At 54.5% G+C, this 18,079-nt stretch overlaps 1 protein-coding gene across 2 annotated transcripts; it reads right to left on the bottom strand.

Annotated features, from left to right (window-relative positions):
* Nucleotides 1-200: 200 nt before the first annotated feature.
* TAFA3 (TAFA chemokine like family member 3) lies at nucleotides 201-17,703 on the bottom strand. 2 transcript variants are annotated; one of them, XR_004756223.1, is made up of 8 exons: nucleotides 17,691-17,703; nucleotides 16,246-16,250; nucleotides 14,716-14,800; nucleotides 14,418-14,533; nucleotides 8,227-8,376; nucleotides 7,084-7,208; nucleotides 5,784-5,913; nucleotides 201-614 (listed from the first exon to the last, which is right to left on the bottom strand). XR_004756223.1 is itself a non-coding variant. In XM_035347330.1 (7 exons), exons 4-7 carry the CDS (start codon nucleotides 14,530-14,532, stop codon nucleotides 5,902-5,904), a joined length of 402 nt encoding a protein of 133 aa, XP_035203221.1. In that variant the 5' UTR covers nucleotide 14,533; nucleotides 14,716-14,800; nucleotides 16,246-16,250; nucleotides 17,691-17,703; the 3' UTR covers nucleotides 5,538-5,901. The 2 variants fall into 2 exon arrangements, 1 of the variants encoding a protein (XP_035203221.1); XM_035347330.1 differs by lacking the exon at nucleotides 201-614 and having other exon boundaries at nucleotides 5,538-5,913.
* Between the last annotated feature and the right edge of the window lie 376 nt (nucleotides 17,704-18,079).

The raw sequence follows: 18,079 nt of genomic DNA, 5'->3' as shown, positions 1-18,079 counted from the left end.
GAGGCTGCATTTTTGGCAGAGCCATCTAATACTTCAAACAACACCATCACGGTTTATTAACCAGAGCAAACACTGGGCAGTTGCACTTTTACTAAGTCGCAGCATGTGCTCAGCGACAGGAGGGTGCCCACAGCGGGGCCGCACCGGGAGCGGAGCCGGGGCTGCCTCTGCCTCTCACCCTGGGTGGGGGCATGGGCATGGCCTCACTCAGACAGGGCTGCTCCTGGGCATGACAGAGGGAAAAACATACCCAGTTTCTTAGCAAGAGATGCTAGCAAACCTCCAAATATTAAACCTCAGGTACATGTGCAAACACGCACCACTGCCAACGCCGCTGCATGTACCTTCCCCTGGAAGCAGGACAAGGCTGCTCTGGGTCTGATATGCCAGCTGGTTTCCTACATTCCTAAACGTGGCACTGGAGCTGCATGGTGACTCTTTTCTGTAGCTGCGGTGATTCTAGCAAAAATCTTGTGGCTTCTGTAAAAGACAAAACTTTTTCTTGTCCTTGTTTGAATCCATTGTAAAAGCAGCAATAAACCAAATGGCCTGGCAGGAGCAAACTGAATGGCAGCAGTGGGATGGAGGTGGCAGAGGTTACTTCTCTCTTCCTGCTACAAGGAAAAGAGATCCAATTAAGTCTGAAAGGAAAAAATTTAAAGGTGGTAAAAAATGTTCCTCCAGCCCTAAATTGGTCTGTTGAACTCATCGTTGCAAGACACCACCAAAGGCAAGTCTTTGGTGAGGTGACGGAGGGAGCGATGCTGGCAGGAGTAACAAGGGTGGCAACAGCGGCAGCACCAAAACTTCGGGGAAAGCAAACCAATTTTGGGAAGGGGACAGGCCCCGGCCCGGCACAGAGCAGCCTCAGCTGTCACTCACCGGGGGCTGCAGGAGGGAGAGGCACCCGGGCAGTCGTGCCATGGAGGCAGCAGCTCTCCGGCTGCGCCACGCCGGGTGGGGCGAGCTCCCTGCCACAAGCTCCCCGCCGCAGCATCCCTCGGACAGCTCCTGCTCTGAGCAGCCCCGCGCTGCTTCTGACAGGTAGCACTGATTTATAAAGCAGAAATAAATGAGCCTGCTCTGCAATTTCACCTAATTTTTTCTCCCATTTCAATTTTCCATCTCTCAGCGTAATGCTGGATGGTTAATTATGTTTCCATCTTATTTCTCAGATAATACACCCCCTCGTACTACATGTCATAGCTGCTCTAAGGGTCTCATTTTACCTTTCATTTCACCACCTAGCACAGCTCTAAATTTAATCAGCTTGTAATTTTTGGTATTTTATACATTATGCCTTTATTATTGTGAAGTAAAACGGAATCCTAGTCTTTTAATTCACCCTCTAATAATTCTCCGTCAAACCTTAATACAAAGGGCTTTTTTTTTTCCCTGAAGACTAATTGAATGGGGCATAATTATAATACCCAGGGAGATTATATTGAAAGCACCTTAACTGAGATGGGTTGCAGACACTAACGGCCCCTCCGGCAACTTACAGACCTCAGCAGCACAAACTCCCCCAGTGGCTCATGCGCTGCGTGGTAAGGCCACGCTCAGCAGGGGCTTGGCTGTGCCGCTGCTCCTGGGACCCTCCCTGGGAGCAGGGAAATGGAACAGCTGCTGCAGCTACCTCTGGGAAGCGTTCACTTGTCAGGAGGGGAGCCGGCAATTTTCAGTATTTGTATACTTTGCTTTGACAGTGGTACACAACAGGCAAGGTCAGCACTCAGCAGGGGCTATTTATTCCCTAAACCATGTATTGCAGTAAGTGAAAAGTAAGTGCTATGGGTGGCTATTACGTGGACAATAAAATGTTTCTATATCAATGTAGGTGTCAAGCTCGGTGCTTCTGCAGAGTGGATCCTTATCGTTACGGGCCCACTACAATTATGCTTAGCCAAGCAGGAACGCTCCCAGCAGTCGATGGAGGGAAGTTGTGTTAGTTATTGTAAATAACAGCCTTTCACAGCGCATTTGTCAGATGGGGCTTTGGACAGGGAGCGGCCTCCAGGTGAGGACTGTACAAATCCAGCCTGACCCAGGGTGGGGGTCAGGGACACCACCCCGGGGCAGCGCGGATGGGGTGTGGGATGTGCTCAGCAAAGGGAGTCCTAGAGACCGTAATGCTCATCGTTTTAGGATCACTATGAGCTCATTAGCCTCTGCTGGCCAGAACAGACATTTTTCTTTCCCTCACATGGGCAGCATTCAGTATCGGAGGGAAGCAGGTATTAAACCAGCACTTGCCAGCCCTAGAGCCCAGTGATCATTTGAACTAATAGGGAACAGCTGGAGGTCTGGCTGGAGACAGGCATGTGGGCATTTCCAGGTGCAGCTCATTTGTGGTTGAAGATCTACCTCCAAAATTGAGCCAATTCAATGGAGATCTGCTTGGAGGGCAGCACAATTCACACACCCTTTGCAGCTTGTGCACACTGCAGCCATAATGCACACCAGCACCAGCAGGGCTGCAGGACCCGCGCTCAGTGGGGCTTTGCACAGGGTCTAATGAGCTCCGCGTCCTCAATGAGCCTCGGCCCGCTGCTGCCTTCCAGGCCTTCTAGCATCTCTCTGCTTAAATGTCCCTGACCAGAATTCACTCGCACACAGACTGGTCCTAAAAGCCTTGGCAGCAGTAACTGCAGCAAAGAATAATAATGCCAGGGAAACATTGGGAGCAGACCCGAGGGCACGCTCCATGCTTGTGCAGACAGTGAAGTCAGTGCCTGACCTGAGGAGGAGAATCAATTAAAACTTCCAGCTCCATTAGCAGCTGCAAAGAGCAGAGCGAGGAGCAGACAAAAGAAACCCCTCTGCACCCACAGAAGCTGAGGACAGTGATGAAATGCCATTTTCCAGCCAGCTGGATTGAGCCTGAAAGCATAGAGGGACACAAACCAGCTGCTCCCCGTCCCCCCCATGGTGTCAGCTGCCCAGGACACCAGGCAGGGACAGGGCCTGTAGAGCTGCTTTTTCACACACCCCCTGTGCTGAGGAACCTCTTGCTGGTTATTCTGAATTTGCTTTTTTTTTCCACCCTCCACTTGCTGTTTTTAGCAGACGAGATGTCCCAGGTGTGGCTCTGTGGCTGGGGACACACAAAGCTGACGCCGTTGTTCCTGCGTCCCCTCAGCCCCGTTTCCGCAGGGATGGAGGCTCTGCTGCGCATCCCTCCTCGAGGAGCTGCCATGTCCTGCTCCCGCAGTGCTCGCCTGCACGCCAGCAGCGCCCTGCTGCCCCTCAGCCCACTCCAGCCAACGCCACAAACAACAACAGAAGCTGTTGACAAAACACGCGAGCCCTTTGCTGGGTAACAGAGGAATTGTGCTGGGCTTGTAACAGAACAAGCATTCTTGTGGTGCTGGCAGTGTGTCGTGGCTGTGACACCAACACGGCCACCTGTAGACTAGAGTGGGAGCGGAGAGGTCGGCTCTGGTCAGATCCCGGCGTGCTGAAACGGAGAGGCCCAGGAGAACTCATCCCTGCGGCAACACCAGCAAAATGGGGACGGAAAGCAGCCCGCTGCGCACAGCCCAAACTGTTCTGCTGCGGGTCGGCTAAATGAAAGAGTATGCCTCCTTAATGCAACGTGTAATTAGAGAGTGTAAGTCACAGCCAAAAGATTTTACTGAGCCAGAGAATTAGGCAATTGCATGAGTAGTGAGACTGGCCGGGGCTGCAGGAGCCAGGTGGCTCCAGGAGGATGCGGTGCCTCGGGGACCAGCCGCAGCCCCGCTCTGCGCCCCACAGCGCACATGGGGGTTGGGGGTGAGCCCCCAGCCCCAAGCGGCACAGTGCGAGCTGTGACCAGCCCTGAACCAGCAGGGGACCTGCAAAGGTACTGCTCCCTGCAGCTGTCGTCTTTTGTGGTCCCCCTTGCAAATCCAAGGCAATGGGGCAAATGCGACATGAATTTATCCTGTAAGGAAACCTCTGCTGGACAATAGAAAAATAAACAACAGACCTGAGGGATCTTTCCCTTACCCTTGACTTATAAATTGGCCTCCACAGAATTAAAATTCTACTCTCATTCAAAACACATTCTTCCTTCTTAGCCTCTCACTGAAGGAATTGAAAGAAAGCCTAAAAACCTGCGTACTTTAAAAACACAAAGGACTGAAAAGCCCAGCAAAGCAATTTGATGCGTAGGGAAACTGGTGCCTAAATGTCTCTGAGCTGATGACAATAAAAGTAACTTCTAAGTGTCTGAGCCGCTAACAACGCTGTGTTTCTCAGCCTCAAAGGACCCCGTCCGTCCACCACACAAAACGCAAGCACTCACCTCTGCTGACCCTGGCGTAATGCAGGGAGTCCCACGGGGCCAGGCAGCCACCCCAGACCCCCCAGCTGGAAAACCAGCATTCGTCAGAGCAAAACGAGAACACACAGGAAGCAAGGGGCGAGCAGAGGGCAGGGAGCTCAGCAGCACCACAATGGTCACCTTGCCTCACACCGAATGCGGCTCCACATGCGTCACTGGACCAGCACTCTGCTTACAGAATGGCAGAACCAGTAAACAATAATAATAAAAGAAAACTGTGAGCAGTTCCTCGTGAAAGGGGAGCTCTAACAGGCAGATCCCAAGGGGAAGGCACAATGGCTCTGCATGGACCCTGCTGCAGGATGGGTACGGGGCAGCCAGGGGACAAGAGAAGGGCCCCGCATCCCCACAAGGATCAGGATGCCCCCAACGATGCCACCCGTGCTGAGCAGAAGGGGCCATGGCTCGAAGCGGTGCCATGCAGACCCCAGGCAGGACTGGCTGGGCTTGGAGCCAGCACCAGGGAGAACGGTAAGGTGAGGACAGAGCTCCCTGACCCCCCCAGGCCTTTCTTGTTGGCAGTGAGAAAAGTGCTCCCACAGCCCCCTCTGCCTTGGAATGAAAAGATCTTTTGCGGAGATTAAAATGAATTTAATATTTCCACAGTCTGGTATTTACATCACATCTGCAGCAGGTATCGAATGCCCCGTTACAGAAACGCCCCCGTGGCGAGCCCAGTGCCCCCCCGGTGCAGGGCCAGGGACGCGGCATGTCCTGGAGGCCTCGAGCTCGCGGCCAGGGCAGGGTGCACGTGTCGTTGTGCTGGATCAACGCAATGATGCCTGGCTCGGGCTGGTCTCCAGACAGCTCTGCGTGCTGCGGCCGGCACGACAGGCCCCGCAGATGGGAGAGGGGTTCCCCCTCCCTTCGTTCTGGGATTGATTGCGGACATGAGCAGTAATTTGGTGCCTGGGATGTGCACTGGGGGAACAGATATTAAACTTGCAGCTTGATTAATGCAATTACAGAGGAAGGAAAAACCAGCAGCATGCTCCACGGAAACATTTTTACCATCTCCGGTGCCGGAGGTGTCAGATGGCGCCAGCCACGCCGCCACACCGGGGCTGCAGCCACTGCAGGGCCAGCTCTGCGCTCCCAGCGCCGCGCCGGGACGACTCTGCGCCACCACTGGCTTCTGAACTCCTGGTGGTGACCCTGATTCGGGATCCTGGAGATGGGGAAACGGCGACTCCTGCAGCAATGATTTTCACTATTTTAGCTGAGATTAAAGCCCGGTTTGGGGGACTGTTGTTTGTCTCTGTAACCATCAACAGCTCTTATATGATCGGAGCATTTTATTTAGGAGGATGGGAGAATGAGCCCATTCCTTGGTCGGTGAGCACATCGACGGGGAAGAAGGGGGCTGTGGAGCAGCAGGAGTCTTGCAGCTGCCTTCGGGCCCCATTCTTGCAGCCTGACGGGAAGCTGGGTGGCAGCAGTTGCTCCGAATCCATACCTGGCATGGTCTGATGGTGGCGCGGGATGCAGGACGGAAGCACCACAGCACGCCGCACCTGGCTTCAGGACAGCAGTGGCATGGCACAGGCCATGCAGCAGAGACCCCTGCGGGGGTGCTATCGGGTGACCTGTGGGCAGAGGGGACACATTGGGCTGCTGCCAGCCCCTGGCTGCCTCATGGCACCTCTGTGACACCAAGGTCTGTGAGGGGGTCTCCAGAGGCCACGTCCCACCTCCCCCAGCAGCAGATTACCCACGGGGGACACTTGCCCCTCTCTTTTCATTTTCAAAAGTTTTTATGAAGAACTGTTTTTTCAGTGTCATCTTTGCTAATGGAAATGGTCAATTTGTTGGCAGTGGGCAGTTGACCTAATGCACTGGCTGATGCTTGAAGCAAGAATTACGTGAGCAGCCTCAGCGGGTGCAAATGTGATTTGCTCTTTGCATTTGACAGGGTGGTTGTTCCAAAGTTCAGCATATGAATTATTTGTGAACCCCTTGCTCCTACTTTGGGGTCTGTCTGTACAGGGAGGCTTCAGGGCGGTTAGCAGCTGAGAAAAATAAATAATACAAAGAAGGGGAAAAGACAAAGAGCTAAAAGTCACGCTGCAATTACTGGTCAAGGGTGCCCAGGCCAGAGCAACCTTCACAGACATCCACAAAAACACTTGAACAGGAAAGTGCTTTTTGTGCTCCAAAATAATAGCAATAATGAAAAAAACTCCCACATCACTTTTTTAATACGATAATTTTACGGCAGGGGATGTGGGGTGAGAAAAGCTAAAGCATAAGGAATAATTACACTCGACTATATGAACAATGATTACAAAATTATGCAACTGATTAACCATGACATGTATGTAATTACTAATGAGTTTGATAAAATTTTAATTATACCTTGTTCTTTGGAGCATTCAGCAGGCCATGAAAATAATAATCATGTAGCTCTCTGTCACAGCTGACTGCCTCAGACGGGGCACGCAGGCAGATGCGGGGCTGTGCGGAGCAGCCTGCTGCCCCAGGGGCTGGCAGCCCGGGGCTTGGGGCCAGGAGCCCCAGCACGGCCTCTGGGGCTGAGCCACGCACCCGTAGGGTTTTGGATAGGCAAAGCAAAAAGACTGACACAGGGTTACTGCTATGGCTGAGCTCACCCTGTCCCTCTGTGGGGCTTGGTGTGCCCTCGATGAGCGGCAGGCACCCAGAAGAAGTGCGGCCCACTTCCCCCCGCCAGCTCCAGGGATGCTTCCCCAGGCATTTTAGGACAGGGCTGAGGGGCTTCCCCTGCAGCATGGACGTACCTTGGTCGTCTTCACTTTGTTGCCGCTGCTGCAGCTCCAGCCTGAGAAGTCGGGCAGGACCTTGCACTCCTCCCCGTCAAGGCAGGGCTCCATCTGGCACCACCACTTCTGCAGCACAATGGAGGCTGGCACGAGACGGGCCGTCAGCATAGCCTGGTTTGGGCTCACGTCATGGGGGATGGTTTGGGGGTGCCATGGGGGACACATGTCCCCACACAGCACAGCCAGCATGTCCAGGCCCCCATGTGGGTCAGGCCATGCAGGAGCCGCGTCCCCCTGCTCGAAATGCCCCAGGGTCCTGGCTCTGCAGAGCCGGGATCTGTGCCACGGGGTTGGCTCTGCATGGCTCTGCCCCTCCTAATGGGGGCTGCTGGCCCCAGGGTTGCATTTCACCCAGCTGCTCCTAGCTGCCTTTGAAGCATTGCACTGCCGATCGCTGTCCCCAGTAAAAGGCAAAACATCAGCCCTGTCCTCATTCCCAGACGAGCAGGGGAAGCAGCCTCGTTCCCTGACTTGCTCCGGGCTCCACCACTGATGCAAAGTGACTGCCTATCACTGCTCAGCTTTGTGAGACTCTTGTCATATATGCCTAGTGAGGGTAAGCAGAGGGGGCTTCCCTATCTTTAGGAAAGGCAGCATGTGAAAACTATATGGGACAATGAAAGCCTTCCCTCACAATTAATCCAGGCCTTTCTCAGTGCTGTGCACAACTGCACTCGCAGGACACAGGCAGTTGAGTGAATCAATACAGCATTGGCAAAGGCTTCCAGCTGCTCCCAGTGGCTTTACAGTGACAGCACATGACGCCATTTGATAAAACAGAAATGGCCTGAGTTTGCTGTGTGCTTTTCCCTGGTGTGTGTGGCTAGAGGCACGTCTGTGCCTCCAGCTGCAGGCGTGTAGGGACCGATGCCGTGGCACCCAGTCCTGGTGCTGCACCGCACCAGGGAGCTTGAGCAGGCTGTGACTGCAGATGGGCCAGGGGAGTGTCCCCCCAAAACACCTCCCTGTGCCCTCTGCTTCACTGCAACGGAGTTGCTGCCTGCCAGGAGGAGCCTGGCCAGGCCCCGGGGCAGGTTCAAGCAGGCAGAAGCCCCTGCCACTGGGGAAGGCACTGCCAGGGCTGCCGGCCACAGTACTCACCGTCCACGCAGGAGGGAGCTGCCCGTGTTGTCCCTGCCACTTGCCCCGGGAAGCAGGAGCACTTCACTGTCTGGGAGCGCTCTTCAATCTTGTTCTTATTGCAGCACCTGTGAGCCGCGATGACCTCGCAGGTGCCGGGCTCGATGTGCACTGCAGGAGGGGAAACAGCCACATCACACGGGGATACGGCTCCAGCCCCCCAGCACCTGACACGACCGAGGGACAGCAGAGTTTGGCCACGGGCAGGGCTGCCCTGGCCCCCGGGGGACTCCCCGGGGCTGCCACAGGCGCGGGTTGGTGCCGCAGCTCCCCAGCCCACCTGTAAGGGGAAGCGCTGGTTCTGCTCCAGACCCTTGCGTCTGAGCTCCCAGTCCCACAGCTCCCACTCCCATTCCACCAAACAAAATTAACAGCCCTTTGCCATGGCCCAGCCAAGAGCCGTATTGAAACAAATGAGGACATTAGTTAACTGGGGCTGATAACGAGCTGCAGGCTTTGCTACAAGAGGGGATGGCGCATCGTGTCGCCTTGGGTTCCAGCAGAGGAACACCACCCCCAGACCCCTAAAGCTGCAGCTGAACATGACGCCCTGCCTCACTGTCATGCACCACCCTTGGGATGGAGGAGGGAGAGCCAGGTCTGTGCTTCCAGCCTGCAGCAACACAGAAATGTCACGCTGTTCATCAGAAATCCAGGCTGTTCTGCTGCTCCCCCCTCCCAGTGCCATTAAAATATTAAGGAAGAAAGAAAACTAACGTGCTGGCTTATCACCTCTGGGATCTGGGTTTAGAAGCTAGTTAGCATCGCAAATCAATGAATTTCGCTGGGTAATGGCCCACACAAGCACAATACAAATTAGCCAAACAGGGCTGGATAGGCTTTATTCCCATGACCTGAGCACGAGTGATCCCCGCAGGCCCTCTTTAATGAATACCGGAGGAACGGGCTCAGAACTACACACCCAGACACCCCCGTGCCACAGAGCAGGCTGTTATTTTTGCAGCAGGCAGCTGCCAGGCAGCAAGGGGGAGAAGGACGCCGCGTTCCTGCAGCGTGCCGTCCCCAAGCGCGTGCCTGTAAGCACGGGTCACATCGTCTGTCCTGGCTGCCTGCTGTCTGCCCTCGGCTCTGGGACAGAAGCTCATCCCCTGCCGCCTCCCAGGGCATGGGCAGGAGCCCCAGAGAGCCCTGACATGACGGGGGGCTGTGGGGAAGCCCCTCTGCTTGCAGATCTCGCCTCCCACTGCAAACATGACCCAAGCACAGCCCCCCGTGGGTGCCAGCTGGTCCTGGCTGTGCCACAGAGCCTCCGGCTGGGACCTGCGTGCCCACACACCCTGCGCCCACCGGCACACGGACAAGGCAGATTGTGCAATTATTTGCCTTTATTTATTGTTATTTCATGGTCATTTTCTTTTAATGAACCATCACTTTCATTTCTGCCCATAATAATTACACAATTACCTATCCTGGAAGTATTCTGTAATAGCATCTCTGGCCATACATTTTATCCTCCCTTTTAAATGCCATCATAATTCAGTTTTAATGACGATTTCCACTCTCTGTATGCAGAAATGATAGACTTTGCTGAAAGTGAAAAGGAAAGTAACTCATTACAGAATAAACGTGACCATGCTTTGCTTTGTTTTTATAGTTAATGGGATTTTCCAGGCACTGAGGAATATGCAGAGGTGCCTGGGTTTGGCTGCCTGTGAGCCCACACTCCCTCTGCGCCCTGGGCAGCCCTTTGCAGAGTTGCTCACTGCCCCGCGCATCACGACCCACGTCCCCTGGCCCAAACCCAGCATTTCTTACCCTCCAGCTTGGGTGCTCACATGTGTTTGGAGGTTTGACTTTTTTTGAAGCCTCCATCCCTGCAGAGCTTCATTACCACAGCTTGTCCCCGACCCCTCTGCCCCTCCTGCACCGCTCCCAGCCTCTTGTTTTCAGCTAATTTAAAAAGGCTCAGCAGAGGGAGAGCTGGGCAGAACTGAGAAATCGCTCATTACAGCCATTCAATAGGAGTTCACTAACAAGCCAAAACCCTTTTAATTTCCTCAAAAAGGTGCAGCAGGGAGATAAAGGGAAGCCAGCCTCTCCTCAGCAGCACCACAGCTGGCTGGATGCAGCATAGGACCCGCAGCCCACCCTGCATGGCAGGGGCCGGCCGGGAGCCTGCAGACACCGAGCTCCCCTCGGACAGACGGACACAGCCGTCTCCATTGCCCCCCTCACTGTAACACCCCTGTAACACCCCTGCCTCTGGCCCTGGCATGCGGGCTGGGGAAGGCAAAACCCCAGGCAGACAGGAGATGCTCTCAGGTGAGATTGCTCCCAGGGCAGCTGGGGAATGTCCCAGGGGAGTGGGACCAGAGCCCCCCAGCACTGTGACATGTCTCAGCTCCCTGAGCTCCACAAGGGCTGCGCCAAGGCCGCAGGTGCTGAGCACCAGTGCTGGGGACCCCTCACCGAGCAGGCCAAGGTTTGCGAGGACTGCAACATGCGGGCAGAGCCCGGCACCAGGAGCACCCTGGCAGGACAGGCGGGCAGTGCCAGGGAATGCCCAGCCACAGAGCGGCTCCTGGCATGGGAAGGAATTGCTGAAAGTTTGAGCACAGGCATGGGGAGAGCGACCGCTGCCCCAGGGCTCCCTGCAGGGCTTCTCTTGTCATGGCAAGGAACTTTGGAGCAGATAGGGCTGAAAAATGCAGGCCCGATGGTGTGTTTAACACCAAGTGCAGGAGACCCCAGAGAGCCTGGGACAAGCTCCAGAAATGCTGGCACGCTTCTCCCTCCCATTTAACTGCTGCTCCCCCCCTGGAGCCCTTTAAGAACCTCTTATCTCACAGAACCATAAAGGCATTGTAAAAGCACAAGGCTTTTGAATCCTGCATGTAAAAATAAAATAAAAATGCTGTCCTACTCTGGATGACCTTTAAGTGAGCAGCAGAACGTGTTTTTTATGGCACAACCTGGAATGACACACTTTGTCTCAGGGAACTTGCGGGCACTGCTCCACATGTTCGGTGTAAAATATCTGCTTGCTGGTGGGAAGTTGCAAAATGAAGTCAAGTGCAGTGTAAGTGCTGGGCAGAGCCCAAACCCTCAGCGTCCAGAAGGGCAGAGCAATGCCATTAAACCACTGCACGCCTTGGGAGGGCTGCGAGGCACGGGGGCACTGGGCAGGGGCCGGGAGGGCAGTGGGGTCCCAGTGCCCTCGGTACACGGATGGGCACCGAGGGCACTGGGGCCGAGTGCCCGCAGACGGCCCTGCATGGCAACAACCCCACCACTAATATTCCCTAAATAATTAAAGTCTTAAAAATCACTACTGCCTTAGATACATGCATTATTTAAAAGGCTTTTGGAGAGAAGCAGGCCTGTTTTTATTGCTCATTATCACTGCACGTCAGCTGAGATTTTTTTTTACTACCTCATCATATCAAAACTTCAGATCATACTCCACTCCCCTCTGCGGCACGTGCAAGTGCACATACCCATGAACTGCTTATCCAAATCTGCAAACAGAAAAACAGATGCACGGGCTGCATGGAGAACAGCTGGAACTGTGCTCACACACGAGAAATAAACTCACACAGGCACGTTGCAGCTGGAGGACACGGCCACCATCACGCAGCATCTCCCTACACAGCAGGGGCACCAGCTGCAGCTTCTAGAGAAGATGGCTCAGGAAAACACCCCAGCTTGATTTAAAGGCTGTGCATGAGGGGGAAACCAACGTCTCCCTACGCAAGAGGGAAGCTTGCAGAAGCACCTCACAAATAAAAGCCACTTAGCTGCTGTCCTCGCTCAAAGCAGTGACACAGCAGTTAATCTCTAAAGTTATCAGAAATCAGTGCTCTCCTTTCACTCAGAGAACCTCATTTCCTGAAAGCTAGTCCCAGCTGACCAGGTCCTTACTTCTGCCCTGTGTCGAGTGATGAATGCGAAGGAAGGCAAAATGGCACTTTGATTATCAGCATTAAGGGGCTTATCTGAAAGTGCTGGGGCCACCTTTGTGGGAGCTGTATGTAGACAAGCAAGGCTTGCTCGTCACATAAAGCTCACCAAGTTTTATGTGGGATTAAATTGCTGGTGAATCATTCTTCACCAGGGAGTCTCCTTTTCCATTTCCAAATGACTTAGTCTCTGCACATGGTTCACGTGGCTATTTAAATGCAACCACATACACCGGGACACACTGCTCTGCTCTGACACATTAGCACACATTAGCATTCTCCACATGTGAGGTGAACATAAGTGATCAGACCTTATTTCCAAAGCCAGATGCTTAAAATGCATTGTTTTCCTGAAAGGCTAACAAAGAAGATCTGCACACGTTCTTTCCTTTCAAGAAATTCATGAGCTCGAAGGCTCCGAGATGTGGCTGTATTTTCACAATTGCATATCTTCTGCAATTTTTCACTTTCAGGTGCCACACCTGTGACTAAACACAATACAGGTCCAAAAGCACTGGATGTGTCTGTCCTTCCGTGCATGCAATTCATCAGCACCTCTGACTCGGGGGTTTGCAGGGTGCAGGGGTGCAGCCATCCCATCTCACACCGCCACTCCAACTCCATGTGCAGAAACGCAACAGGGGCTTTCCAGGAGAAAAACGTCATTGCAACTAAGAATGCAGCCTCATAAAAGTGCATTCCCAACATAACCTTTTCTAAAAAACTGTCCTAAATGAAGAAAAATCACAGGACAGACAAGAGGGAAATGAATCCCATGAACCACAACAACCAGACTAAAAATTTCTGCTTCAAACAGACAGAAACTCAGCCCAGGAAAGCAAGAAGCAGTCAGTGCAAGCACGCAAAATTCCTTCAGTAACCAGAAATGCAGGATGTACAGACAGAAACCTTGCTAATACATAGACACAGAGTGAGGTCAAACTTTTAAGTATTTGCTCCTATTATGCCCTCTTTGCTGCGGGTTAGAATTTGCTTGAATAAGAATAACAAGATTTGGTCCGCTGTGGGTAAGTCTTTGCGAGTGAAAAATCCCCAGCCCTCTACCTGCGAACACATGAATACATAAGCGTTGTCTCCTCACATACGGAGAGAGATTTATACATAATTCACACCCCACAAATACACTTGGGCATTTGCACTTTTAAACCTCGGTGAGTCGCAGCTTTATTAATTCCAGGCCTGACTCTTCCCCCAGGAAGCACCCATCCCTGCAAACCACTCCTGGCTGCGGGGAAACAGGGCTGGGCGTTGGGACCAGCTCAGGGCTGAGTGCTTGTGCCCAGGCTCATGCTCTCTTGGAAGGGAGCACAGCACCTGTAGAGCCTGTGCCAACTGGGACGGGCAGTGGGAGCCACCTGGAGCAGCGCGCCTGGGAACCTGTCCGGCATCATCCCATGGAGCAGACACTTGCACACCCCACAGACCTGCCCGCCACAGCGCACCCCTCAGCTCTGGAGTCACTCTGATGCAAATACCCTATGGGGTGATGCCCCAGCGTTTTTGGTAACAGCTTCACTTCAGGGCAGGCAGGATCCCACCTGGGTCCTGCAGGTCACCTGCCAGTACCTGGGATGTCCTGAGCTGGGGCCAAGAAGTAATTCCAGAGATGACTGAGGAATTTTATCTTTTCCTGCACCTGTGGTTAGGACGAGGGCAAAGCAGGTAACTGCTGACTAGCTGGTTGATGGAGTCACTCTGGAAGATATGTTTTGGTTTTAAGCAATGAGGATGGGGATTATAGGATTAGAAGTGCTTTAACTGTCAGGGAAAAATGACAGAAATAGGACAGGGTTAGGTGTGGGGTCAGGCAATAGCACAACTATTTTCAAATTAACCCTTGAATGCCATCTATTAAGGTAATAACCTGGAAATACGGACACAAAGAGCTTTGCTTCCCAGCTCTACAGCACAGCTAGGCTCACCAAACAGCAGCTTTTAAATAACCTACGTTAGACACTTACAGGGCACAGCTCCAGCTCACAGGTGTACAGCCCCGGGGTGCCGGGAGCTGGGAGCTCCCTGCACGCGCAGACCCTGGGATCTCCGTATGCTCAGCCGCAAGGAGGCACCAGGACCAGGGACCTTGCCCTCCCACCCTGGTACAGGCTGTGTGGGGCCACCTCGCCCCCACAGGCCCCACATGGCACCCACCAGGCCCTGGGACAGCAGCGCAGGAGTGTGTTGTGTGTGGATGGACGTCGCTTCCCCTACCTGAATGGCTTCTGTGGTGGGTGGAGGCCAGTGTCAGTCTTCCCCATAGCATGGTAAGGCAGAGAGTGAGCACTAAAACCCATTTTCTCAAGCTTTGTATGTCTCTTTCACTCATTCTACCAAAAACAAGAAGAGAGAGAGGCGTACAGAGGATGAGGGGCTACGGAGGGGCCGGGTGGCGGGGTCACGGCCGCGAGCAGTGGAGATGCACCCGACTCCCTCATGCTTTATCAGCAGCGGCCCCGGCCGTGGGACAGCAAGAACCACGTTGGCAGTAGCAAAGACAAGTGATATTTACCTCTTATTGGGACTTCACACTAACACCCGTGCATCTGCCAGCCACAGGTAGAAGGGGTCTTTGCAGTGGGCAGACATCAGCGCATCTGAAAGGGGAGAGAGAAGCATCGTGTGGGTGTGCTGCCGGCTGGGCGGTGCCGGTCCCCGCGGGGCTGCAGCCGGGCACCGGGGAGGGCACAAGGCACAGGGGGTGGCAGGGCAGGTGCCCACAAGCCCCCCACCCACAGCAGGACATCCCCAGTCGCTCAGCCCATGCTGCTGCTCACCCCGTTTTACACCAGCGTGACTCCACCTGCTTCAGAGGAGTTGTTCCATATTTTTACTGCTGAGAGAGCAAAGTCCGGCTCATTACGTTATTAATGCTGATCACAAATACCAAATACACACTGAGTGCATGTGGGAAGAGGCAGCATAAATCATCCCTGAACCATTTCTCCTCCCAGCAGGGAGGTCCCTTACAGGGACACCCAAGTTTTGGCTCCCATGGGCTAGGCACTTGCCGCCAGACAGACCGCCGGACAGACCGCTGGACCTCACGCCCTCACCAGCCACCCTCCAGCTCTGGGGGCGAGCACCACACGGGAGCTGTGGAGTGGAGCAGCCCAGGCAGGCACGGCGTGGGGCCAGGAGCCCCACCACAGCGTCCCGCACAACACCAGCTTCTGGGGCCGCTCTTCCCTGCAGTGCACTCAAAATTTGTAAAAGCGCACAGGGACAAAGCTGCACTGTTATCTCCGAGCACACCTGCTCCCCCGTAACAACGGCTGGCACTTTGTACCCACCTGCTTATCTCGCTGATGGAGCAGCGCAGCTCTGCCAGGGATGCTCACGGAGCAGCACAGCATGACCGGCCGTGCCAAGGGGACGAGATGCTGGCTCCTGGCAGGGCTGCCCCTCTCCCAAAGCACCACACAGGGTGCGGGAGCTGCCTCCCAAACCCTCCCTGTGACCAGCCACTGGAAACAGTTGGGAGATGGCAAAAGAGCCCACTGGCCTTGGCCCATGGTGCTGGGGGGCACAGAAGATGAGCTGGATGAGGAAGGTGGGGAGCAGAGACCCGGGCTCCAGCAGGGACCCCAACAGCAGCTCCATGGACCCCAAGCTGTGTCCAGACCAGCAACACCCTGCTTCTGGCTGACAGGCGGATACCTCCCTGCCCTGAGTGCTCTGCAGTCAAGGGAAAACCACAGCACTCGCACCTCAGTGCACGGCCAACACCCACGTGGCAGAGCCAGCAGTCCCTAATTCACCACGCAGTGCCGCTGGGAAGGATCCATGCTTTACGCCATCCGGAGCCCTTCAGGAAAAATCCAACCCCCCAGAGACTCGGTGTTTCACTTTAACTGCTTGAAATATGCTCTTCGTAGTATTTATCAGCTGTGGCCCTTAAGGTGGAAACAGCTCTGGGGCTGTGCAGGAAGCAGCACCAGAGAACAGCTCTGACTGCAAAATTCATTGATGAGAGGCCGCACAGATGAGCGGTAACAACGCTGAGGTTCGGGAGCGATGCAGGCACCATGCGGGTGGGAACCTGCCCTGCAGGATCGGGATCATGTCCATGCCCCAGCCCCTGTCCCGCCGCTCGCAGTGCAGCAGCCTGCTGGGCGTCGGGACCAGCCAGGGCCGCTGGAAGAAGAAATATTTAATTTCTAGCTATCTTCTAAATTGGTGTCTGTTCCAGCCCAGGCTGGGATGGTGAAACATACTCATATAATGAAGTGCCAGAACAGAAAACACTGACATTTTTAATCAAAACAAAGTGATTTGAGGTGGTAAAGGGCATTTCTTGTATGAAGCATTTCAAAATGAATTGGTCTCTTTTAAACTGACATTTCAAAATGAAAAATATTTCATTCCAAAATGCTGATTTAAAATGATATTTTTCCATTTTGTTTTTCCTAGCTGGGAAAAAAAATCAGAAAGTGTCACAAAAAATGTTGATGTTCTCCCAGAAGAAGAATGATCTTGGTAAAGACACATTTGGGGCTAGAAAAGAATTTAAGGCAAGAAAATTCCCCATATTAGCACTGCGGGATAGCCAGCAAGCACACTGATGTACAGACCGTGGAGGGCACAGCTGCACAGGAGACCTGGTCACGTTCCCGGCTCCGTCCCTGTCCCTTTGGGTGACAACGAGCCCTTCTGCCCCACAGCCCAGTTCCAGGGGCCCTGGGGTGCTGCCAGAGCCTGAGCTTCCCAAGGGTCCTACGCTGCATCCCCACTGCAATCGAGGCTGTGGCCACCCCAGGGCCGAGGGAAGCAAAAGGGGACCTGCACCTGGAGCAAGGGCAGAGAAGGGGCTGGGAGCCACCCGCAGCACAGACAGGGTCTGGCTGTGCCCAAGGGGCTGCACGGCCGGGCCGGGAGGGATGCCCTGACCGAACCCCCCTGCCAGGTGCTTCCCTCTGCTGCTGCGCCCCATCCCACCGGGCCTGCTCCCCCTTATCTCACGGCTCTGTATTCCCAGCTTGCAGCTCGCCCCAAGCAGCACAGGAGAGGCACTGAATGCTAACAAGCAGCAGCACGGTGCTACCAGAGACGTGGCTGCTGATGAGCCGGTGGTGGCCAGGAAGAGGCAAGTGGGGGCCGGAGGGGCTGCGGGACCGGTAACAGGCCTGGCCTGACCTGCTGCGTCGGCCGAACGAGCCCACAGCCGGCTTTGAGGGCAAGAATCCCATCCTTGAGGTGGGCCTGAGCGGTCGTGACAAGTCTGCGCCGACTGCCTCGCGTAAAGCTGTGTTTAGGCAACCTCTGGCAGGGCTGTCAGCTGAATCTGATCTGCAAGAGGTTTCCTCAGAGCGTGCATTTCCACACAGTGCTCTGCACTGTGATAGTCCCTCCTGAGTTGTCACAGCCCATCTTGTAAATATTGACACCAGCTTCAAGCCTGCACCATCTCCTCAATGAAAAAGCAAACAGCCCTTGGAGCTGCTCCAGTGGCAAGGCTGGGCAGCACCGTCACAGCCATGGGGACACGGTGCCGTCCTGCACCTCCGCATGCTCCCATCCCACGGGCATGTGGGGCCTCCACGGATCTCCCAGCCGAGCCAAAAAGCAAGCACGCTGCTTGCCTCCACCCTGCGCAGGACCGGGATGCGCTTCCAGTGTGAACTATATATAGCTCAGAAGGCTGAGCTGTGTTCTATAGCCATGGAACATAAATAAAACAGGGAGTTATCAATAATGCAGCCCACACCATCCACACCGCACTTTGTGGGGAAGCCACTGTGGCAGGCACAGCACTGGCCTGGGGAGCACGCGGGCACTGCGAGCAGCATGGGGACGTGGAGGCACCGGGAGCCCCAGCAGTAGGGACTCAGCCCCGCGGCCATCGGAGCTGGCTCCGCTCCTCAGCCCTGCGCTGC

This window comes from Oxyura jamaicensis, chromosome 26, assembly GCF_011077185.1.
Source record: "Oxyura jamaicensis isolate SHBP4307 breed ruddy duck chromosome 26, BPBGC_Ojam_1.0, whole genome shotgun sequence".
Taxonomy (NCBI): Eukaryota; Metazoa; Chordata; class Aves; order Anseriformes; family Anatidae; genus Oxyura; species Oxyura jamaicensis.
This window is presented reverse-complemented; position numbering and strand designations above follow the sequence as displayed.